This window comes from Procambarus clarkii, chromosome 47 (assembly GCF_040958095.1).
Source record: "Procambarus clarkii isolate CNS0578487 chromosome 47, FALCON_Pclarkii_2.0, whole genome shotgun sequence".
NCBI classification, from domain to species: Eukaryota; Metazoa; Arthropoda; class Malacostraca; order Decapoda; family Cambaridae; genus Procambarus; species Procambarus clarkii.
The window spans coordinates 17,799,371-17,826,027 of record NC_091196.1 but is presented as its reverse complement, the minus strand read 5'-3'; the positions used below and the strand labels follow the sequence as shown (position 1 = coordinate 17,826,027).

The window sequence follows — 26,657 nt, the reverse complement described above, 5'->3', positions numbered from 1 at the left end:
AGTAGTTTTATTTAAGAAATAAGATTGTGAAGAGGTGAAAGTAAATCCTGCAAGAGACAAAAATATATTGGTCTCTCTGTGCTCAGAATGGCACCCTGACATTTCTCCAACATTATGAGAAGTTTGCAGTTAGTAAGGAGTAGCCAGACAGTGGAGAGATTGCAATAATGAAAAGGTAGTTAGTGGGTACCCCTAAGAAATCTTTTCCTCGTTGCCTCTGGCTGAGAGTTGTATTAGTATGTAAAATAAATTAGCTTGCAAGTATATGAAAGCACCCCTGAAGGTCACAGACAAGAGTGTAGGCAGTTGAAGCTGGTTACTAACCAACTGGTAACTGACTTTGTTAGGTTAGAATCCCCATCATTAGAGCGGTACTCAACCCTTTAGGTGGTGAAGGGTTGAAAAGTAGAGTGGACGGGTGCTGGCAGCCGCCCTCGTCCTGGTGGAGGTGGACGGAGGAAGACAGTAACAATATGAACAATGTTATAGTAACTGACAGTGTTGACAGAGGTCATGTTGGTGTTTAGAGGCAAGACTGTAACCCAGAGACCTGAGAACCAGGACCTGAGACCCGAGACTCAGGACCCGGGACCCGGGACCCAGGACTCAGGACCCGAGACCCAGGACCCGGGACTCAGGACCCGGGACCCGGCAAAGTGTGAGATGGCAGCCAGAGTGCCTCTCGTCTGGAGGAAGGTGGAGGCGTTACCACTGGAACCTGTCAGTGGGTGTACGAGAGGAGACACCCACCTTGGTGTAGGAGAGGAGACACCCACCTTGGTGTGGGTGTAGGAGACACCCACCTTGGTGTGGGTGTAGGAGATACCCACCTTGGTGTGGGTGTAGGAGACACCCACCTTGGTGTGGGTGTAGGAGACACCCACCTTGGTGTGGGTGTAGGAGACACCCACCTTGGTGTGGGTGTAGGAGATACCCACCTTGGTGTGGGTGTAGGAGACACCCACCTTGGTGTAGGTGTCGACGGGGTCCGGGCCGAGCCTGAGGGGCAGCTGGTCAGCAGAGAGGACAGTGAGGGTGAGGAGCCGGGTCCGGAGGCTGTAGCACAACCTCACCCGCACCTCCCCGAGGCCGCACCCGCCTCCTGCCCAACACTACATCAATTATTATTATGCATTAATTATAACAAACAAAATAACAGTATTTTATTCAAATAATTAGTAATAATACAAATAATTATTATTTATTATTCCAATTATAATTGGCGAATTATATCCATATAATTATTAAAAAGAACAGTAGTAGTTTGTTATTAGTTAGTGGTATAGTGGCAGTGGCTGGCAGAGCCATCAGGTTATGTGGTGAAGGGTTCTCAAGGTGGACCTTGACGACGGCTGCCAGGGACCTGCCCCCCTCCTCCCCTCGTGTGCACTCTTGCACGCACCACAACTCTCTTCCTGCGCTGAGAATTACAGTGAAAATCTGTAGATATTCGAGACGAGGCGATATCTACACTAGCTACTTCATCTACCAATAGACTACCATGTAAGAAGCATATCTACACGTCACCCCATGTGGGCGGGGCGGACGCCCACACATGGGTGTGACCCCGCCCACCCCACCTTCGGCTCCATGCAGCCCAAGAACCTCCCTCACTGTGGGTACATGGTCTGACTGTAGCTGACACTGTGGGTACATGGTCTGACTGTAGCTGACACTGAGGGTACATGGTCTAACTGTAAGCTGACACTGTGGGTACATGGTCTGGCTGTAGCTGACACTGAGGGTACATGGTCTAACTGTAAGCTGACACTGTGGGTACATGGTCTGACTGTAGCTGACACTGTGGGTACATGGTCTGACTGTAGCTGACACTGTGGGTACATGGTCTGACTGTAGCTGACACTGTGGGTACATGGTCTGACTGTAGCTGACACTGTGGGTACATGGTCTGACTGTAGCTGACACTGTGGGTACATGGTCTGACTGTAGCTGACACTGAGGGTACATGGTCTAACTGTAAGCTGACACTGTGGGTACATGGTCTGACTGTAGCTGACACTGTGGGTACATGGTCTAACTGTAAGCTGACACTGAGGGTACATGGTCTGGCTGTAGCTGACACTGAGGGTACATGGTCTGGCTGTAGCTGACACTGAGGGTACATGGTCTGGCTGTAGCTGACACTGTGGGTACATGGTCTGACTGTAGCTGACACTGAGGGTACATGGTCTAACTGTAAGCTGACACTGTGGGTACATGGTCTGACTGTAGCTGACACTGTGGGTACATGGTCTAACTGTAAGCTGACACTGAGGGTACATGGTCTGGCTGTAGCTGACACTGAGGGTACATGGTCTGGCTGTAGCTGACACCGTGGGTACATGGTCTGACTGTAGCTGACACTGTGGGTACATGGTCTGACTGTAGCTGACACTGTGGGTACATGGTCTGACTGTAGCTGACACTGTGGGTACATGGTCTGACTATAGCTGACACTGTGGGTACATGGTCTGACTGTAGCTGACACTGAGGGTACATGGTCTAACTGTAAGCTGACACTGTGGGTACATGGTCTGACTGTAGCTGACACTGTGGGTACATGGTCTAACTGTAAGCTGACACTGAGGGTACATGGTCTGGCTGTAGCTGACACTGAGGGTACATGGTCTGGCTGTAGCTGACACCGTGGGTACATGGTCTGACTGTAGCTGACACTGTGGGTACATGGTCTGACTGTAGCTGACACTGTGGGTACATGGTCTGACTGTAGCTGACACTGTGGGTACATGGTCTGACTGTAGCTGACACTGTGGGTACATGGTCTGACTGTAGCTGACACTGTGGGTACATGGTCTGGCTGTAGCTGACACTGTGGGTACATGGTCTGACTGTAGCTGACACTGTGGGTACATGGTCTGGCTGTAGCTGACACTGTGCGTACATGGTCTGACTGTAGCTGACACTGTGGGTACATGGTCTGACTGTAGCTGACACTGTGGGTACATGGTCTGACTGTAGCTGACACTGTGGGTACATGGTCTGACTGTAGCTGACACTGTGGGTACATGGTCTGGCTGTAGCTGACACTGTGGGTACATGGTCTGGCTGTAGCTGACACTGTGGGTACATGGTCTGACTGTAGCTGACACTGAGGGTACATGGTCTAACTGTAAGCTGACACTGTGGGTACAGGACCCTATACTGGAGGCGGGACTTACCGGACCCTATACTGGAGGCGGAACTTACCGGACCCTATACTGGAGGCGGAACTTACCGGACCCTATACTGGAGGCGGAACTTACCGGACCCTATACTGGAGGCGGAACTTACCGGACCCTATACTGGAGGCTGAACTTACCGGACCCTATACTGGAGGCGGAACTTACCGGACCCTATACTGGAGGCGGAACTTACCGGACCCTATACTGGAGGCGGAACTTACCGGACTCTATACTGGAGGCGGAACTTACCGGACCCTATACTGGAGGCGGAACTTACCGGACCCTATACTGGAGGCGGAACTTACCGGACCCTATACTGGAGGCGGAACTTACCGGACCCTATACTGGAGGCGGAACTTACCGGACCCTATACTGGAGGTGGGACTTACCGGACCCTATACTGGAGGCGGGACTTACCGGACCCTATACTGGAAGCGCAACTTACCGGACTCTATACTGGAGGCGGGACTTACCGGACCCTATACTGGAGGCGGGACTTACCGGACCCTAAACTGGAGGCGGGACTTACCGGACCCTATACTGGAGGCGGGACTTACCGGACCCTATACTGGAGGCGGGACTTACCGGACCCTAAACTGGAGGCGGGACTTACCGGACCCTATACTGGAGGCGGGACTTACCGGACCCTATACTGGAAGCGGAACTTACCGGACTCTATACTGGAGGCGGAACTTACCGGACCCTATACTGGAGGCGGAACTTACCGGACCCTATACTGGAGGCGAGACTTACCGGACCCTATACTGGAGGCGGGACTTACCGGACCCTATACTGGAGGCGGGACTTACCGGACCCTATATTGGAGGCGGGACTTACCGGACCCTATACTGGAGGCGGGACTTACCGGACCCTATATTGGAGGCGGGACTTACCGGACCCTATACTGGAGGCGGGACTTACCGGACTCTATACTGGAGGCGGGACTTACCGGACCCTATACTGGAGGCGGGGGTCCACACCGGTCCCCAGCCGTCGACGGAGTCCGGGGTGGTGACGTCGGCGGGGTCGGGGCTGGCGGGGGTGCGGGCGGGGCGGGGCAGGAGGAAGGACTGGTGGAGGGCCTGGCGCAGCTCCTCCAGGCACGGGGCGCTCCTGTAGGGGCGCGGCGGGGGGCTCCTGTTATTGGCTAGCTCTCTGCTGCTGCAGGAGGGGCAGGTCGCCCCCCTGCAGAGTGGTGGTGTAGGTCAAGCTTACACGAGAGGTTAGAGATGCTCTACTCTATAGGAAGCGAGGTTAGAGCTGCTCTACTCTATAGGAGGCGAGGTTAGAGATGCTCTACTCTACAGGAAGTGAGGTTAGAGCTGCTCTACTCTACAGGAGGTGAGGTTAGAGCTGCTCTACTCTACAGGAGGTGAGGTTAGAGATGCTCTACTCTACAGGAGGTGAGGTTTGAGCTGCTCTACTCTACAGGAGGTGAGGTTAGAGCTGCTCTACTCTACATGTACCGAGCAGTGTGAACACGACTACCTCACTCACCCTCACACACTCATGGAAGACATACCACTATCTTGCCATTCACTTCCCCGCTGCCTCTGAAGATGCTAAGGTGCACTTTAGTGAAACACATGAAGCCAATTAAGTGTTAAATGAACTTTGGGAGACTCAACTTGTCTACATCCTTCCCAAGTGTAGAAATATAGAGAGTCGCGTAGACTCTTTGGTTAACTTCCCTGTAAACTGTCTACAGGAACTAATATGTTACATATGATATATGTCATGAACATTGTAGTGACTTACTTCCTGATGTAGTGGGCCCTGGGGAGGCCTGGCGGGGTGCCGGGGGAGTGGGTCATGGGTGAGGTGGGGCGAGGCGGGGTCACGTGGGGCCCGGGCCACCACCTGCTCACCCCCAGGGGCAGGGAGTGAGGCGGGGTGAGGGAGGCGGTTCGCAGGAGTCCTCGGGGCGGGGCGGAGCGGGGTCGCTGGACGGCTGTGGGGCGGGGCGGGGTGGCGCTGGCCCCGGGGGACCCGCTGAAGGCCGCCATGCCGCCTCCTGCTGGTAGCCTTCCCTCTGGGGGCGGTGACGCATCCCGTTACTCATCTCTTCTTTAGTGGAGGAGAGTGTACACACCCTACATTGTGTACATTGTGTACACTGTGTGCATGGTGTGCATGGTGTACACTGTGTGCATGGTGTACATTGTGTACACTGTGTGCATGGTGTGCATGGTGTACATTGTGTACACTGTGTGCATGGTGTGCATGGTGTACATTGTGTACAGTATGTGCATGGTGTACATTGTGTACACTATGTGCATGGTGTACATTGTGTACAGTATGTGCATGGTGTACACTGTGTGCATGGTGTACATTGTGTACAGTATGTGCATGGTGTACATTGTGTACAGTATGTGCATGGTGTACACTGTGTGCATGGTGTACATTGTGTACAGTATGTGCATGGTGTACACTGTGTGCATGGTGTACATTGTGTACAGTATGTGCATGGTGTACATTGTGTACACTATGTGCATGGTGTACATTGTGTGCATGGATGTGTGCCGGAAACGCTATGCGTGCTAGTGGCTTCACAAGAATGTAAATTCAACTTAATTTCTATATTCTCTGTTAACCCTCAATGTACCTTCTTGTATATAAATAAATAAATAAATAAATAAATAAATAAATAAATAAATAAATAAATAAATAAATAAATAAATAAATAAATAAATAAATATGTAATGGGGTGGTGGCAGTCAGTGTTTCTACTTTTAATTGAGATTAATCATTTCCGTGAACGTACCATTTGTTCTGTGTGAGACAAGTGTTGCCAGGATATACTCAACTGTAAATATTGTGTAAACTGTTTAAGGAAATATACTTAAGAGCACCAGTGTGTAAACCTACAGTGGTACAGTGGTCTCAGGTAGGGATTACAAAAGTAGCCGGAGTTACACAAGCACGGAGAACATCTTCAGAAGAACATAGCTGCTCTGGAGAAGGTGCAACACCGAGCAACAAAAATAGTTCCAATGCTAAGTCAACTCTCATACGAGGAACGGTTGAGGGCCACAGGGCTAACAACACTACAAGCCAGGCATGACAGGGCGGATTTCAGTGGTTTAAAAAATTTTGAACAATTTGGAGGATGTTGATCCTGACAATGTCTTCAAAAGGTCACAAACACAAACAAGGAGCAACGGGTTTAAACTCAACAAGCCACAAGAAACAAGTAGTGTATTGTGACGACTAATAATAAACAGAAGCTCCCCTATGACTCTGTAATATCCCCATTGGCCAAACTATTATGTATTAACGACAAGACCTACCATTAATGTATGATGACTTACTGTAAATATGTAGCTCTTGTAATAGCACTTTCTCTGTAACTAGCTGACATTGTATCTATAAGGTGTGAAGGATTGAAGAAATTGTTTATGTAATAATCTAAGATGAGGTCTGATAAAGACCTTTTGTGCCCTCTGTAATGCTTTTGCGCTACCGCTCACAGGATGAGTATGGGGTGCACAATAAACTAGCCGCCTTCGGCGGCAACAATCAAAAAGCCACAATGTTGGACTGAGAACAGGAGCAGCTTCTTCACCCACGGGGTCATAATCCCATGGAACCGCCTACCCGCCGAAGCCCCAAATGCCAAAACTCTGTTGAACTTTAAAGTCCAGCTTGTAAAAATTACCTGAACAAATGTAGGGACCTTTGACAAGTAGCCGGCTTCCTGTCCTCGTCGAGGCCATGGGAGTTAGTGGCCCGTCAGGTAAAATTAAATTCAGGTAAATTTTAGTTTTTTTGAACTGATAAGAATTGTGTTCTGCCTCTAAATCTTTACAGTTATGGAGATTGTTCATTTTCCTGGCTAATACACCCCCTCAGCCAGGCATGCAAGGATATTAAAAGAATTAAAGGCGATAAGATCGGCCAAGTAGCACACCCTCACCCTCTACACAGAGCAAACGAGTTAGTCGATGCTTGGGCAACCACCTCTAGCTTCAATAATCTTCCCCCAGACATACAGTTCAGATTAAATGCTGGTTACGGAGATCGAGAAAGGCTCGTAGACTTCATGCTCCACAAGGAAGATGAATGCAACGTGCCATTTACTGAGTTTGAATTACTCGCGGCCCTAAACAAAGGTAAAGCCACATCCCCTGGTGAAGATGGTATCACTTATGACATATTGCGTCTGCTTCCTTTAGTACCAGGGAATCCCCTGCTTGAGCTGTATAATATGAGCTATGTTACTGGGGAGCTTCCTAACTCTTGGACCAACAGTATAATCATTCCATTTCCCAAGCCATATCAAGAGAATGCTTTCCGCCCAATTTCCCTTACTAGCTGCATTTGCAAAACATTCGAGAGAATGGTCCTAAACCGTCTCCTCCATAGAATCAGAACCATGCTATCCCCCCAGATATATGGCTTCATGCATGGAAGGAGTGTGCATCATTGCATCACCACCTTTCTTACCCTGCACACTGAAAAGTCATATACCACCTTCCTAGATCTCAAGTCTGCCTTTGATATTGCAAATAGACATGTTATCTTGAGTGAGCTTGCAAGAATGAATATTGGTGGTCGGCTTCTTTGTTGGATCAGGGGTTACTTATCCAACAGGAAGTCATCTGTATTTTTCCAGGGGCACGGGAGTGTAACAAGAGACTTTGAACTAGGTACCCCGCAGGGTGGTGTCCTCAGTCCTACCTTATTTAATATCTTAATAAACACGCTGTTAAACTCTATACCGCGCAAACCCAACGTCCACACCATTAGCTATGCTGATGATATAATGATACACACCACTGGGTATGCTAACACGCAGAACACTCTTAACTCTGTATTAGACTCATGTCAGGGCCTAGGTTTAATTATCTCAGCAGAGAAAACAAAGATACTAAATCGGCGCCCACCCAGGCAGGGAGGAGCTGTTCGCAAGATGCAACTGTCTGATGGCTCCCAGCTTGACTTTGTAAACAGATTCAAATACCTTGGCCTTGAGGTGCCACTGTATGGTCTTGTTGTATTCAGACTCTGTCGTCAGTATAAAGAGAGGCTCCGAGCTCTCAAGGCTGTTGCAGGTTATCACTCAGGCTATGGTGCCAATGTCAGAATTGTCAAAATGATATACCTTGCATACATCAGATCTTTAGTGGATTATGTTGCACCTCTGCTTGTTTTGATGCCTGAAAGAAAGCTTGGAGGGCTTGAAAAATTGCAGAACGAAGCCTTGAGGATAATCCTTGGGTGCCCTTGTACCACAAAGATACTTAATATGAGAAAGGAACTTAATATTCCGAGCGTTGTTGATCGTGTTATTGAAATTAACTGTCAAATTTGTATAAAAATGCTTAGGCTACCTCATCCTAACCCTTGCACAGAAGCCCTCCAGAATTTCTTTATTGAAGATGAGCATTGTTCCAAATGGATAACAAAAACTGGAACTCAACTCAGAAAGTATCAGGTTCATGATTTGTACCAAGAGAAACGACAACGGCACTTTGCTGCACCGTGGGAGGTTCACCCTTTCCAGTTTTAATCCCTCCCTTTCCACCCAAGAAGCAAATTAGAGATCAGCCCAAGCTTCGTCTTGAGGCAAAGCTCAACGCCTTAAGCCATATTGATGTTCTGTCCACAGAGCATTCTCTCTCTCAAATCATATACACTGATGGTTCCCTACACCGCACCACGGGTGCAAGTGCAGTTGTTCTGACAATGGGCGATGGCTTGTACTTTGAGTGGGAAGTCCGTATAAACAACTGGGCCTCTACCCTTCAGACTGAACTATTTGCCTTGCTCCTTGCACTGAAATGTGTACAAGTCTCCAAACTTGATACATTAATTGTAAGTAACTCCTTATCATCCTTAAATGCTCTCAACTCTTTAAGACATAACTGTAACATGCTCGTGTACGAAGCTAGACACAAATACAACAAAATTATTAAGGATGGTAACAGAGTCCATTTCATGTGGTCTCCATCTCATGTTGGCCTCCGAATGCATGATAGAGCTGATAAGGTAGCCAAAGAATCTGCCTTTAAAGGAGACGTTGAGTGTAACCTTGGATTGTCAATGAGCAATCTGAGAGCAGCAGTACACCGAGAACTTCAACAAGATCTTGTAGATCTGAGGCAAAGTGAAATTGACACCAGTAATTCCATCTATCATCATACTATCATGCAAGAGGATCCACACATCTATGGATCATCCAATAAAATCAGCAGACTTCTAGATGTTACTACTGCTCGGCTTAGACTCTGTTACAAGTATCTCTGGGAATTCTCATTATCTGCTGATGTAGACCTGACCAAATGTAAGCTGTGTCAACGAAATTATTCCCACACCCTCCGTCACTATGTGATGGAGTGCGAAAAGATACGTGAATTTAGAGACAATTCTATAACCAATGTTCCAACGATGTGTAAATATTTCATTCAAAATGATCTGGTACCAGAAATTTTTGCCAAATATCCCCAGTTTGCTAACTGTAGGTAGTAACTAAGTGATTGTAACCTATCCACCGCTGCCCACTGGATGGGGGGCGGTGTGCAGGACAAACATATCAATTGTGACACTAGCTCTCCACATTTTTTTTTTTTTGAGATATATACAAGAGTTGTTACATTCTTGTACAGCCACTAGTACGCGTAGCGTTCCGGGCAGGTCCCTGGGATACGATCCCCTGCCGCGAAGAATCGTTTTTTCATCCAAGTACACATTTTACTGTTGCGTTAAACAGAGGCTACAGTTAAGGAATTGCGCCCAGTAAATCCTCCCTGGCCAGGATACGAACCCATGACATAGCGCTCGCGGAACGCCAGGCGAGTGTCTTACCACTACACCACGGAGACGTATGTCAGTTGCTTAATTTAGGACCTGTACTTGTGGTCGATCTCGAACCCATTGTTGATGTGACGACTTATATTGAATTTTGTAACTAGCTCATCAAGATTGTAACTTGCTTAGCTAAATAAATTGTGGGGTTCAGTCCCTGAGCCCATTATGTGCCTCTGTAACCCTTCCCACTACCGCCCACAAGATGGGTATGGGGTGCATAATAAATGAACTAAACTAACCTGGCTAATATTACCTAATAAAGTTATAAATCTTGTTATTACTCAAATATCATTAATTTATGTCTCAGATCATCCCGTAAGATTGTGCACAATCATTTTAAAACCTTATTTGGGTACGGTTTATGTTCGTCTGTCATATATGTCATTTTCTTTTAATGGCATAAAAGAAAACCTTAAATTATGGGAAACTCTTCTATACTAATTTCAGGCTCCTAAATAATAACTCAATATATCACTTACTGCTAGGTGAACAGACACATTAGGTGATAGGAAATGCACCCAACCATATCTCTCCTGCCCAGGATTCGAACCCGTAATTCCTGATTATGAGTCGAGAACGAACCCGATTGCACGGCAAAAATCGAAATTTAATTAAAGTGATATTATGGGGGTTGTATTATGCATATCTATGAAAACAAAAGACATTTTAAAATAATTATTTCATATTCCATAATTGTAACTGCTATATGAAAAGACGAAAATAATTTTGAATGCACATTCAACATGCCGGTGACTGACATAGTGCGGATCACGGAGGGTTAAGGACGCCTGCCAACTGGGCGGGAACCAACAGCTTGTTACATTGACGGTTGGATTGTCTACGTAAATTTTGGATTATGATACTGCCGTTTGACATTCCTATTACATGGTCCGGATTGTTACGACGCCTGGCGCACCTGTCGCCTTGGGTCACGGGAGAGTTGGTAGATTGTGAGCGTGTTCTGGCTGGTTCTCCCGGCGGGGTGACGGTGTCCGGCGCCGGCTTGGCCGAGAGGTGCCGGAGGTTGGTGGGCTCCTGGTGTGCCCTCGGCCGTGGTGGTGGACTTCTGGTGTGCCCTCGGCCGTGGTGGTGGACTTCTGGTGTGCCCTCGGCCGTGGTGGTGGACTTCTGGTGTGCCCTCGGCCGTGGTGGTGGACTTCTGGTGTGCCCTCGGTCGTGGTGGTGGACTTCTGGTGTGGGGCCTCGGCCGTGGTGGGCTCCTGGTGTGCCTTCGGCCGTGGTGGCGTGCCCTCAGCCGTGGTGGTGTGCTCCTGGTCTGACCTCAGCCGTGATGGGCTCCTGGTCTGACCTCAGCCGTGATGGGCTCCTGGTCTGACCTCAGCCGTGGTGGGCTCCTGGTGTGCCCTCGGCCGTGGTGGCGGCCTCCGGGTGTGCCCTCAGCCGTGGTGGGCTCCTGGTGTGCCCTTAGCCGTGGTGGGCGGCTGGCTTCTGCTCTGCCGCGGGGCCGGTGTTTGTCACCCTGAGGGAGTCTTGGGGCTCCCCAGTCATGTTTATTGGCCGCCAGACACACTAGTTTCAGCGACATTCATTTCGCCATTAGGCTTCGCCATTAACCCTTCGCGAGTGTGCCGGGGCGTCCGACCCCACGACCATTGTCCCTAAATCAACAGCAACAATAAAAATGAGGTACTCACTAGCAGGGTGGAGGCAGCTGCGGTCGACGCCGAGGGTGTGGAGACCATCGCCCACCCGCCCCACGCCTCTTCCGGGCTCTGTGGGCGTAAGGATGGTGGTGGGCGTGAGGATGGTGCAGGTGGTGGGCGTGAGGATGCTGGTGCTGGTGGTGGGCGTGCACGCCTCGCTTCCCGCCTCACTCTGCATGATCTGTGGTACAAAGCTCAGTGTCCTCACGACCATATCATCAGTAATTGTGGAACCTAACCATGAAGTTGGACAACCATGGTCCCGAGCACCAGTGTCAACCATGGCTTCCATCATGCCAACCATGTATTATTATTATTATTATTATTATATATATATATATATATATATATATATATATATATATATATATAATATATATATATATATATATTATATATATATATATTATATATATATATATATATATATATATATATATATATATATATATATATATATATATATATATATATATGCATATATATATAACTCAATTGAGAAATCTGTTACACCTTGGTCCTCTTTCCTCGGGAAAATATGCAGGTATTTGAGTAAACATTGAGAGAGAAGATATCTTTGAGTAGTCCAGCATACATGTTCATCTCCCGGGAACCCGGGTAACTGGATGCAACTGACGCTGAACTGTTGACAGTTGTCACGAATCTTATTACGATTCTGCCAATTCTCTCGAACCTCGTATTATGTTATTGCTTTCTCTACGTAAATATTGCTGTCAGTTGTATAAGATTTGTATATATAGATATATATACATTATATATATATATAACATAGATAGCTGGGTAGTGTGTGTAAGGTTTGTTTTGGTGGTGGATGTCACGTGAAATTAGCCGTGTGGGCGGTTGACAATATTTGGGAATAGCCAGGGCGATTGTTGGCAAATCAATTGCCTATAGTTTTATATTTATTTATTCCCATATTTGGTAGCCGTAATATTTCAAGGAATGTGAGACCAGTAATTACAACTCTTAGCTAATAATGTTGGAGTTAGGGCTGACCTTTGTAAATAGAATGTTCACAATGTTCATGCGAACGTTAATTGGTGTTTGGGTAGACGGTTAGTCGACGTTGGGCCTGCGGACCCCGTCCTGGGCAGTAGAGTGGCGGCTGCGGTCGAGTGCAATTGTGTTTAAGCTAAGTTTTTGGTTTTTGTTATTTTAAGCCCATATAAATATTAATTTATCTGGATAGACGATTTTAGTGTACTTATGGCTTACTCCATATTCTGGTGATAGTGCTCAGGTCTCAAATAATTACTTGCATTCTATAGTATTACATGCTGATAAATATTTCTGGCTACTATTTATTTAATGGTTGTTAAGTTGTCACCCTTAGCAAAATATATTGTTCTCCCGTTTTTATACAGTGATTAATTATACCCCTAGACACCTATTGGCATGGCAGATTTTTATTTGTTCTTTACACTGTGGGGAGAAGAACATTATTTAGTCTCAAGGGTCGTGACAACAGTCAAGCGGGTCGCCAGTCCCTGACACCAGCTGACTCTACAACCACTTGTGGAGCCGTCAACACAACGAGTGTATGGTGCCACTACCAGGACCATGGGGTGGTCCAGGGGCAGTACTCAGTGGGCATGATGATGACCATGGGGTGGTCCAGGGGCAGTACTCACAGTGGGCATGATGATGACCATGGGGTGGTCCAGGGGCAGTACTCACAGTGGGCATGATGATGACCATGGGGTGGTCCAGGGCAGTACTCACAGTGGGCATGATGACCATGGGGTGGTCCAGGGGCAGTACTCACAGTGGGCATGATGACCATGGGGTGGTCCAGGGGCAGTACTCACAGTGGGCATGATGATGACCATGGGGTGGTCCAGGGGCAGTACTCACAGTGGGCATGATGATGACCATGGGGTGGTCCAGGGGCAGTACTCACAGTAGGCATGATGACCATGGGGTGGTCCAGGGGCAGTACTCACAGTGGGCATGATGATGACCATGGGGTGGTCCAGGGCAATACTCACAGTGGGCATGATGACCATGGGGTGGTCCAGGGGCAGTACTCACAGTGGGCATGATGATGACCATGGGGTGGTCCAGGGGCAGTACTCACAGTGGGCATGATGATGACCATGGGGTGGTCCAGGGGCAGTACTCACAGTGGGCATGATGATGACCATGGGGTGGTCCAGGGGCAGTACTCACAGTGGGCATGATGATGACCATGGGGTGGTCCAGGGGCAGTACTCACAGTGGGCATGATGACCATGGGGTGGTCCAGGGGCAGTACTCACAGTGGGCATGATGATGACCATGGGGTGGTCCAGGGCAGTACTCACAGTGGGCATGATGACCATGGGGTGGTCCAGGGGCAGTACTCACAGTGGGCATGATGACCATGGGGTGGTCCAGGGGCAGTACTCACAGTGGGCATGATGATGACCATGGGGTGGTCCAGGGCAGTACTCACAGTGGGCATGATGATGACCATGGGGTGGTCCAGGGGCAGTACTCACAGTGGGCATGATGATGACCATGGGGTGGTCCAGGGCAGTACTCACAGTGGGCATGATGAAGGCCATGGGGTGGTCCAGGGGCAGTACTCACAGTGGGCATGATGATGACCATGGGGTGGTCCAGGGCAGTACTCACAGTGGGCATGATGAAGGCCATGGGGTGGTCCAGGGCAGTACTCACAGTGGGCATGATGATGACCATGGGGTGGTCCAGGGCAGTACTCACAGTGGGCATGATGAAGGCCATGGGGTGGTCCAGGGCAGTACTCACAGTGGGCATGATGACCATGGGGTGGTCCAGGGGGCAGTACTCACAGTGGGCATGATGAAGGCCATGGGGTGGTCCAGGGGGCAGTACTCACAGTGGGCATGATGAAGGCCATGGGGTGGTCCAGGGCAGTACTCACAGTGGGCATGATGAAGGCCATGGGGTGGTCCAGGGCAGTACTCACAGTGGGCATGATGAAGGCCATGGGGTGGTCCAGGGCAGTACTCACAGTGGGCATGATAAAGGCCATGGGGTGGTCCGGCGGAGCGTAGGGGTCAGACTTGCGCCTCGACACAAGGAAGGTGGCCGGACTCGGGTCCCCGGAGTGTCCCCGGAGCCGCCTGTAACAACGTACATACAAGATCGTAACAGTCCCTTGACACTCCGTAAGAAATATAACTGTTTTACCTCACCAGAAACATACGAACCCAACCAACCCACCTAACCTACCACGGTCAGCGGCCACAAAACGTTAGTATTGAGGTGCTTTAGTTGTCCTAATACGTCGCATTCCTAATGGTTGAGTCCATTATAAACGTGACAAGATGTATCGTAACTCACGTGACGGTCATCACGATATATCGTAACTATCCCAGAAGACATTGATAAATTTATTGATGACCTTAATCACCAAATTGAGAGCTGTCTCAGAGCTCCGCGCCGCACGACTGGGCGAAGTATCCTTCAGAAGAAGAAAATAAAATGGTATGAGAACGATTACATAAAGATGCTCAATGCAAATGTAAAAGACATAAGTAGACAGTACCAGAGACATCCCACTGAAAGCAACCAAGAGCTGTTTAAAACTGTGTGTCAAGTAGCCAGGGAAGAGAAGATTAAAGAGCAGGAAATACAATGGCTTGAGTTCACTAGCTCTATTGGAAAAGAAACATCTGCAAGACAAGTGTGTGGTCAAAGATACAGAAAGCTAAGGGGAGCAGAGCCCGGCCTGCGGCTCACAAAGACCCCCAGGGTAAGGCTGAGGAACTAGTACACGAGTGATGCATCCTCCTCCTCCTCCTCCCTCCCTGTAGAAATAAGCAGGGAACAGCTCTTGCGATATAATAACAGAAGAATTGGGATAACAATTAACAGGAAGTAAAGGGGGGCTATGAAAAAGGGTAAAAGTACTGCACCTGGTGAAGATGGCGTCACCTACGACATACTTAATGCACTGTGTGAAGTGTCTGGGAATCCACTACTCCACCTGTTTAACAAATCACTCCTAGTGGAGTGTTGCCCACACAGAGGAAACACGCAATAATCCCCTGCTTACCTGCTCTAGGTTCCTTGGAACTTTAAGGAGAGGGGAGCATGGATTGTTAGGAACCCAAGTTCATCGTCGGAGCACGGAGCAGCGACGTCAACGCCATCTGTGAGTCCGCTCCCGAAACCCCCACAACCAGGACAACGCCATCTAGTGATGACGGGAATATACCGGCAAGAGGTGCTAGATTCCTGTCCTAGTCGGCTCGAGAGGTAGCCGGTGCTGACCTCTAGTGAGGTGGTGCTTAGAAAAGCAGCGTCATCTATTGAGCGACAGGGTGTACGTCTATGTCAGCCAGTAAGTGATGTTTCCTAGTGGTCCCCATGTAGTGTCCCAGTGTACTGAGGACGTGTCTGTATTCACAGAGTCAACGTAGGGCTGTTGTAATGTATGAAAAGTCAGTCTACCCACGGCAGCCAAGGTCTCTACACCAGTCTGCTTTACAGAAGCAGTGAGCCGCCACCGGACGAGAACTGTAGTGTTCAACTGTCTGCCCGTGGAGTAGCAGTGACGGGATTTTCCGTACCCGGGGCTGGCTGGTGGAAGAGACAACCGACTGTGGTGCCGAAAGAGGAGAGTAACCAGCGAGTTACACGAAGCTCCTGCCTAGGGCTCGCAACCCTAGTATTCGCTCGTGAAGTGGCCTAACAGCGTGAGGCTGATTGGTACCTGCCAGCACCAGGCTGGACTGTGGTTGTGGCCCTTCACGAAGAGGCACCTAGTGGAATTGTGGTTTGCCTGACCCGTGGCCAGGGTAGACTCAACGTTATTTCCTGGTACCTGCTGAGGGCAGTACCACGGATAAGGAAACCCGGTACAAGACTGCAAGGAATGAGCTTCGCCGAGTGTTCAGTGTTTTCTGAGAGACGATGATGTACATAGTGTAGTAATACTTCTTTTTTAAGACTTTTATATAAATATGGTGATGGGAAGAAGAATTATATATGGTTAAAGTGACGAACTGGTGTATTTAATGTACCTCCCCCCTTTGTTTTACTTGCATTACTGAGCTCACCCCTTGAAAGCCACTACTAGCTTGGGGCCGGATACCAGAACTTTCGTACCACCTGAAAAGAACCCGGTTGCTTCCCATTAGGGCCGTAACATGGATTTGTTAAAGGACGGAGCACAGCAAATTGTATAGTTAATTACTTGGCTTATGACACAGCTAAGTATTCTGTATTTGTTGACATCAAAGGAGCCTTCAACAAAGCACAGGGGATTGCGATCCTGGACAAGCTTGCATGCATGGGTGTCAAGGGGAGACTCATGAAATAGACTGAAGACTACCTCGCAGGGAGGAAAGCCAAGATCTGCTTCAATGGAGCAATCTTGAGAACAATGAATATAGAACTCGGGACCTCCCCAAGGAGTAGTCTTAAGATCCACATTCCTCAGCATACTTATGAACGCCATTACAAATATTGAATTTCCAGAAAGAACACATCACTGGGATATGCAGATGATGTCCTAATACAAGCTCCCACCTTGAGAAAAATTAAACAATCCATTAAACTCCCTGGAAGGAAATGTGTTGAACTCTGTTTCACTCTCTCCACAAACAAGACAGAAGCATACTCTCATCACAGGCGGAGAGAAAATGAAGAACTACAATTTAATGGTGTAACACTTGAATGGGTTGACCACTATCGGTACCTTGGCGTCACTGTCGGCTCTAACAAGGGGAAGAAAGAGGAGCTCAACCAACTCATAGGAACATGCAAAAGTCGACTCAGGGCACAGAAAGCTATGACCTGGAATGGACATGGAGCCTCTATTGCCGTGCTTAAAATGATGTACACAGCCTGTGTGCTTTCCGTCATAGACTATGCCGCATCAGTCTCGTGCACTTATTCCCAAAGCAATATGAAAAAAATTAAAGCATACAAAATGAAGCCATGACAATCATTCTTGAAGTCCCAAGAACTGTCAAAACATCTAATTTTCGAGAGGAGTTGTTCCTCCCCAGTGTTAAAAACAGAATTAAAGAACTGAATGCGAAGCTTGCAATTAAGATAGACAGAGATCCCCATTACAATGATATTGCCAAGAAAAAAACAGAGTTCTGTGCTACGTATAGAAGGAAACAGGAGAAGCAAAAATGTCATCACAGATCAGTCTACTACCTCGAAGAACTTCACCTGCTTGAGCAAGCCCGTGAGCTCCTGCCTGTAGAGAGGTTACCTCCCTGGGATGACTCAGGCAGGATCATCATCAATGAGATGACAGCAAAAAAGTCCAACATGATAACACAAGAAATGAGGCACAAGTATCTCGGGAAAATCTATAAAGTAGCCGGAAATTAATTAGATCAAATCTACACTGACGGGTCATCTAATCCTGTCAACGGCAGGGCTGGTGCAGCAATCCTCGTTTAAATTACCAATCAAGCTGTCAATGCAGAGCTTTAATATACCAATGTGCTTTAATATACCTATTAATCTCTCTCATTTCATTTTTTTTTCTTTCTTGCAATGTATCTGTTATAATTTTATTAATTCCGCTAGTATTTACCTACTTAAAATTATCTGTTTGATTAAGGACCTGCCTGAAACGCTGCGTGTACTAGTGGCTTTACAAGATTGTAAATACCATGCTATGTATTCTCACAAACCCAATTTACCTTCTTGTATATAAATAAATAAATTCACTGTAATTAGGAATAATGCCTTTCAACGCGGAAATTAAGAAAAAGCGCGTATTGAGAACTATGCTTCCTCAACGCAAGTGGAGCTAACTGCCATTGTTATGACGTTAAGATTCCTTGAACGAAACACTAATGGTGCAGTGATCTGCACTGATTCAAAACCCCCACCACCATCACTACTCACCACCACCACTCACCATCACTCACCTGCACCAGAGAGCGAGACAGAGCGCCGTACAAAACAGAGTAGCTGTGCCGAGAGAGACGCCAATGACGAGGCCGGCCACCAGGGCGGAGTTCATGGTGGGGGAGACGAGCTGTGCCGCCATGGAGGCGGGAAGGTCCGGTCCCGGGGTGACCTCGGCCCTCACACACGCTCCTGCTAGACCCAATAACACTCCATTATTATGTCATAATTGTACCCTCAAGTGTGAGAAATTGTGGTGCTCAATTGGGGTGCTCAGTAGACAGGTGTGTCAGGAGGTAGTGGGGTGCTCAGTAGACAGGTGTGTCAGAAGGTAGTGGGGGTGCTCAGTAGACAGGTGTGTCAGGAGGTAGTGGGGTGCTCAGTAGACAGGTGTGTCTAGAGACGGGCTCCTCACACAACACAGCACCAGCAGTGTGGACGAGGACTTCTGGCAGCGGCCGCAGCGCCCTCTCATGGGCGGACATTTTAAACTAGATATTGGAACATTGTGAATTTACCCGAGAGCCACTAATACTAGGGGCCTCGACAAGGACAGGAAGCCGGCAGCTTGTCAAATGTCACCCGATTTTTTGCCCAGTTGGATTTTAAAGTTCAGAGTTTGGCATTTAGGGCTTCGGCGGGTAGGCGGTTCCATGGAATTATGACCCTGTGGGTGAAGAAGCTGCTCCTGTTCTCAGTCTTACATTGTGGCTTGTTGAGCCTGAAACCGTTGCTCCTTGTTTGTGTCACGTCTGACTTTTGAAGAAGTTGTTAGGATGAACATCCTCCAAATTGTTCAGTATTTTAAAAGTTTCACTGAGAACCGCCCTGTCGTGCCTGGCTTGTAGTGTTGTTAGCCCTGTGACCCTCAACCGTTCCTGATACGAGAGTTGACTTAGCTCTGGAATGATTTTTGTTGCCCGGTGTTGCACTTTTTCCAGAGCAGATATGTCTATCTGACGATGAGGTCTCCACGCTTGGACATAGTAATCCAGGTAGTGCGCACCAGATATTTATACAGTTGAATCACTACCTTTTTTTCCTTAAAGTTAAAGGAACGCTTGATTATTCCAAGGGGTTGGTTAACATTTTTGACTGTTGCTCCTGTAATGCTGCTGAATATATGAGGGATACTGCGTTAACATAACCAAACGGAATGAAACCAAAACTAACCTGACCAGAGAACTGTAATGGAGAGGCAGACCCGCTGTGAACAGTCGTCAGCGACCAAGTTGAAGGCACCAGTGACCTTCCCATCATCTCTAACACAAACCATCTCTAACATCCTAGGAGCTAAACAACATTCACATAACCAGATAAAGCTCTCCAAGAATGGTTATACACCTCCAACAGATTTAGAAACAGCAACTGAATTTAATAGCTTCTTACATCGGTTGGTGCTAACCTTGCCAAAAAAAAATCCTGCAGACTCAGACACATGTTACCACATATCTTTCAGGCAGCTATCCTAACTCTCTTCTCCTTTCATCAGTCAGCCCAACAGATGTGTCCATCATTCACTCACTAAAAACCAAAGCTAGAAACATTAATGAAATACATCTATGGTATACAAGAGTGCCTCCCATGCCCTCGCGCCACACATAGCTCTGCTGTTCGACAAAACTCTAGAGTGTCATATGTTTCCTGATATTCTTAAAACACAAGTAACGCCAGTTCATAAAGGAGGCAATCCGGCAGACAAACAATTACAGACCAATCTCAAATCTGCCTATATTATCAAAAACATTTGAAACAATCATTTACAAACAGCTCTACACCTACCTCGTATAATTCAACATACTAAGTCCCTGCCAGTTTGACTTCCGCTCCCTAATGAGTACCAATGATGCAATTATTAGTCTGCTTGATATAATCTTCTCAGCCCTTGACAAAAATGAGTTTCCGATTGGACTCTTCGTTGACCTGAGAAAGGCCTTTAATACTGTTAACCATAACTACCTCTTACTCCGCTATTATGGAATCCGAGGCCTTGCCCTGGACTATATCCGATCCTATCTTAGTGACAGACACCAATATGTAGCCATCAATGATATAACCTCTCCTACTTTACCATTAACCAACAGTAGGGGTGCCGCAGGGCAGCATCCTAGGACCTCTCCTGTTTCTTGCATACATCAATGATCTGCCTAATATCTCTAACATGCTTAAACCTATATTATTTGCTGACTACATTACCCTCATCAGGCCCCAACTCACACACATTAAATAATGTTGTAAATAATGAATTTAAAAATGTCCACTTATGAATGTCAACCAACAAACTCACACTAAACATAAAAAAGACCAACTACATCTTATTTGGAAGCAAATCAACAAATGCAATTCAGCTTCAGATATACAATGTTAACATCAGCAATAAAAGTGATGGAAAGTTCCTTGGCCTATACTTAGACAGGAGGCTCAGCTTCAGCACCCACATGCAGCATATAACCAAGAAAGTCTCAAAAACAGTTGTACACTCTCTAAGATCAGATATTATGTTCCAAACTCTGCTCTCCTCTCATTATACTTCGCGCTAATCTATCCCTATCCTACATATCGTATCTGTGCATGGGGCTCAACCTCTGCAAACTACCTCAAGCCCATCATCACCCAGCAAAAATCTGCTATCAGAACAATAACAAACTCTGCTTTCAGACAACACTCAGCCACCCTGTTTAAATCCCTAAACATGCTAAACATGACCTCACTCCACACATTCTTTTGTGTCAATTACATTTACAAAACCCTGCTCTTAAGTGCAAACTCTGCTCTGAAACTCTTCCTGGACAGATGTAATAGGACCCATAATCACCACACCAAAAATAAATCTCTTTGATATCCCCAGGGTCAAACTTAATCTGTGTAAACACTTTATGCAAATAAAGAGACCTAGTCTATGGAACTCACTCCCTAATGAATTGAAAAGCTGTCCAACTTTTGCCTTATTCAAAAATAAAAATAAATGTATCTAATTTCATTTTGATAGTTTCCTACAGTGTTTTAAACTCACACTGTATCTAGTGCCCCTCAATCCCCCAATATATGTATCTAAGACATATAACTTTACCATTGTAATCATTGCTATCACCTTATATAATGGTTGTTATATTGAATGCATATTTTACTGAATTATACCATTAAATAATCCTCAAATTATGCTACCATGTACCTGTTGATAACCCTCAAATTTTACATTAATGTACCTACTAATCTTAGTTAAATTTTCTAACTATGTACCTGTAAAGAAAAAAATCAATTTTGCTAGATTACCTACTTAAAATAATCTATTAGTTTAAGGACCTGCCCGAAACGCTATGCCTGCTAGTGGCTTTACAAGAATGTAAAAACATTTATTGCTCTGTACTCTCATAAACCCAATGGACCTTATTGTATATAAATAAATACATAAATAAATAAAAATGTGCATTGAATTTTGTAACTAGCTCATCAAGATTGTAACTTGTTTAGCTAAATGAATTGTGGGGATCAGTCCCTGAGCCCATTATGTGCCTCTGTAACCCTTCCCACTACCACCCACAACATGGGTATGGGGTGCATAATAAATGAACTAAACTAAACACTGAGGGAACACTCGCCTTCCCTCTCACACTGAGGCAGGTGGGAGAGAGGAAGAATGTGTCATATCCTGAGTTGTGTTGTGGCGCTAAAGGTTACTGAACTCTGACACATACACACACAACCCGTTCTCGCACTTTCGTATAGTCAATATTGACTTATTAAATACGTGCATATGTGACATACTAATTTATTGTGAATATTTTAGTTTACCTTAAAAAGCTTCATAGAAAAGCTTACCTAACCTTCTTAGTATATTAAGATAAGCATCTTATTGCTTCGTAATTACAATTATTACTTAACCTATTATAGATATAGATTAAGTAATAATTGTAATTACGAAGCAATAAGATGGTTATCTTAACATACTAAGAAGGTTAGGCAAGGTCGGTGTTTTCTATGAAGCTTTTCAAGGTAAACTAAAATATTCACAATAAATTAGTATGTCATATATGCACTTATGTAATAAGTCAATATTGACTGTAAGAAAGTGCGAGAACGGGTTGCAACCACACACACACACATACACACACACACACAGACACACACACACACACACAGACACACACACACACACACACACACACACACACACACACACACACACACACACACTCACATACACACAAGCCAGGACCGAGTATGTTAGTGCAAGAAGAGAAGCCGATAAAAAGTATAATAATGATGTAGCAAACAGAGCCAAGACCGAACCAAAGCTATGCCACACTCACATGAGGAGGAAAACAACAGTGAAGGAACAGGTGATGAAACTTGGAACGGGTGAGGACAGGTACACAGAGAATGACAAAGAGGTGTGTGAAGAACTCAACAATAGGTTCCAGGAGATCTTCACAATAGAACAAGGAGAGGTCACTCCGCTAGGAGAGGTGGCAGTAAACCATGCGGCCTTGGAAGGGTTCGAAATTACAAGAGATGCTGTCAAGAGGCATCTGTTGGATCTGGAGGTGAGAAAGGCCCTTGGGCCGGACGGAATCTCCCCATGGGTACTGAAAGAGTGTGTAGCAGCACTTTGCTTGCCACTCTCCACAGTGTATAGTAAGCCACTGGAGACGAGAGACCTACCAGAAATATGGAAAACGGCGTACGTAGTCCCAATATACAAAAAGGGTGACAGACCAATCCTGGAGTATGCAGCTCCAGCCTGGAGTCCATACCTAGTTAAACACAAGACAAAGTTAGAGAAGATTCAGCGGTATGCCACCAGGCTCGTCCCGGAACTGAGAGGATTGAGCTACGAGGAAAGGCTAAAGGAGCTGAACCTCACATCCCTGGAAAACAGAAGAGTAAGGGGAGACATGATAACCACCTACAAAATTCTCAGGGGAATTGACAGGGTGGACAAAGACAAACTCTTCAGCACGGGTGGGACACGAACAAGGGGACACAGGTGGAAACTTAGTACCCAGATGAGCCACAGAGACGTTAGAAAGAATTTTGTCAGTGTCAGAGTAGTTAATAAATGGAATGCACTAGGAAGTGATGTGGTGGAGGCTGACTCCATACACAGTTTCAAATGTAGATATGATAGAGCCCAGTAGGCTCAGGAATCTGTACACCAGTTGATTGACAGTTGAGAGGCGGAACCAAAGAGCCAAAGCTCAACCCCCGCAAGCACAATTAGGTGAGTACAATTAGGTGAGTACAAGAGGCACTGAACTACAGGCCAGTGTCCTTAACTTATATATCATGCAAATAGAGAAGATCGTGAGAAAAAACCTAGTAACACATCTAGAGAGAAGGGACTTCGTGACAACCCATCAACATGGGTTCAGGGAGGGTAAATCTTACCTTACAGGCTTAATAGAATTCTACAATCCGCTGACAAAGATTAAGCAAGAAAGAGAAGGATGAGCAGACCATTTTCTTGGACTGTCGGAAAGCCTTTGACACAGTACCCCGTAAGAGGCTGATGCATAAGCTGGAGAAACAGGCAGGAGTAACTGGTAGGGCGCTCCAGTGAATAAGGGAGTACCTAAGCATTAGGAAGCAGCGAATTACAGTGAGGGATGAGACCTTAGATTGGCGTGAAGTCACCAGTGGAGTCCCGCAGGGCTCTGTACATGGACCTATCCTGTTTCTGATATACGTAAATGATGTCCCAGAGGGTATAGACTCATTCCTCTCAATGTTTGCTGACGACGCCAAAATTATGAGAAGGATTAAGACAGAGGAGGACAGCTTGAGGCTTCAAGAAGACCTGGACAAGCTGCAGGAATGGTCGAACAAATAGCTGTTAGAATTTAACACAAGCAAATGTAATGTAATGAAGATAGGTGTAAGGAGCAGGAGACCAGATACAAGACATTTGGGAGATGAAATACTTCAATAGTCAGAGAGAAAGACCTGGAGGTTGACATCACGCCAGACCTGTCCCCTGAAGCTCATATCAAGAGGATAACATCAGTGGCATATGAAAGGTTGGCTATAAAAAAAACGGCCTTTAGAAACTTGTGTAAGGAATCATTCAGAACTTTGTATACCACATATGTCAGACCAATCCTGGAGTATGCGGCTCCAGCATGGAGTCCATATCTAGTCAAGCATAAGACTAAACTGGAAAAGGTTCAAAGGTTTGCCACCAGACTAGTACCCGAGCTGAGAGGTATGAGCTAAGAGGAGAGACTACGGGAATTGACAGGGTAGATAAAGACCAACTATTTAGCACGGGTGGATCACGAACAAGGGGATACAGGTGGGACCTTGGTACCCAAATGAGCTAAAGACATTAGAAAGAATTGTTCAGTGTCAGTAGTTAACAAATGAAATGCATTAGGCAGTGATATGGTGGAGGCAGACTCCATACTCAGTTACAAATGCAGATATCATAGAGCCAAATAGCCTCAGGAACCCCTCTCTCTCTCTCTCTCTCTCTCTCTCTCTCTCTCTCTCTCTCTCTCTCTCTCTCTCTCTCTCTCTCTCTCTCTCTCTCTCTCTCTCTCTCTCTCTCTCTCTCTCTCTCTCTCTCACTCTCTCTCTCTCTCTCTCTCTCTCTCTCTCTCCCTTCCTTCCTTGTATTCTAACCGTCAATGAACGTACTAGAAGAAAGGAATAAAGATGGAAGAGAGTCACCAGACCACAGGTGGAGGGGAGGGACAGGGTGAGTCATAATATCAGGTGATCACTTGAGCATGGAGGGAAATCAATAAGGAACAGAATGACACGGAGGAAACAATAAGTTCACAGTGACCGGAGAGCAGTAAAGGAGGCAGTACAACAACCCAAAGAGAAGCCAACTCATCCTCTATACCAGACAACCAACCCCCCAAGATGCTGGGAATATGTCAGTGGAAGGAACTCCTCGAGAGGAAATCACTTTCTCTTCCTCGTCAAGGCCATCAGAGTGTTAGTAGGTAACTTCAAGCAAAAGAAGTTGCCATGAAAGTAGCCACTACACAAGGAGCAAGAAGGTGTAGTAGTCAGCTGCTGGAAAGGAAGGGCTGTAGTCATAATAAGTATTAAGAAACAAGAACACTCCAGTCAGGAAGATTGAAAGCTAATGACAGATGTGCAGTGACCAAGGTACAGATGGAGGAGTGGAACAAACACGTCGTGAGAGTGCAGGGATATACCCGAGTGTCACACAACTGGTAACTGACACTTACACTTTCTCCCGCCCTCTGAGCCACAACACATCTCTGCAGCACCAGCTGTTGGGACACCACCACACACGTCACCAGCTGTTGGGACACCACACACGTCACCAGCTGTTGGGACACCACACACGTCACCAGCTGTTGGGACACCACCACACACGTCACCAGCTGTTGGGACACCACCACACACGTCACCAGCTGTTGGGACACCACCACACACGTCACCAGCTGTTGGGACACCACCACACACGTCACCAACTGTTGGGACACCACCACACACGTCACCAGCTGTTGGGACACCACCACACACGTCACCAGCTGTTGGGACACCACCACACACGTCACCAGCTGTTGGGACACCACCACACACGTCACCAGCTGTTGGGACACCACCACACACGTCACCAGCTGTTGGGACACCACCACACACGTCACCAGCTGTTGGGACACCACCACACACGTCACCAACTGTTGGGACACCACCACACACGTCACCAGCTGTTGGGACACCACACACGTCACCAGCTGTTGGGACACCACCACACACGTCACCAGCTGTTGGGACACCACCACACACGTCACCAGCTGTTGGGACACCACCACACACGTCACCAGCTGTTGGGACACCACCACACACGTCACCAGCTGTTGGGACACCACCACACACGTCACACTGACCCTCACCACAAGGCTCCCTGTAGAGAGCACACAGTAGAACTGAAGGGACTACCAGCACTTGTGCGTGTGTGTGTGTGTGTGTGTGTGTGTGTGTGTGTGTGTGTGTGTGTGTGTGTGTGTGTGTGTGTGTGTGTGTGTGTGTGCAGGTGTTCCTCACACCTGTGCTCAGCTTACACTCACCACAACCTCCTACTGCCAACCATCCTCATTCCACCTGTCCTCTACTTGCTTACCTAGTTCTCCCTCCCGGGAAGGTGAGC

At 46.9% G+C, this 26,657-nt stretch overlaps 1 protein-coding gene across 1 annotated transcript in view; it reads right to left on the bottom strand.

Moving 5' to 3' along the window:
• LOC123762884 (uncharacterized) overlaps positions 1-26,422 on the bottom strand; it is a 52,615-nt gene extending 26,193 nt beyond the window's left edge. Inside the window, exons 1-7 of the mRNA XM_069302009.1 lie at positions 25,729-26,422; positions 18,547-18,718; positions 14,655-14,766; positions 11,648-11,837; positions 4,941-5,214; positions 4,132-4,295; positions 966-1,102 (exon numbers count right to left, since the gene is read on the bottom strand). Of these exons, the coding sequence (XP_069158110.1) occupies positions 966-1,102; positions 4,132-4,295; positions 4,941-5,214; positions 11,648-11,837; positions 14,655-14,766; positions 18,547-18,668 (999 nt within the window). The 5' untranslated portion in view covers positions 18,669-18,718; positions 25,729-26,422. The remainder of the gene's footprint in view (positions 1-965; positions 1,103-4,131; positions 4,296-4,940; positions 5,215-11,647; positions 11,838-14,654; positions 14,767-18,546; positions 18,719-25,728) is intronic.
• Positions 26,423-26,657: the final 235 nt, after the last annotated feature.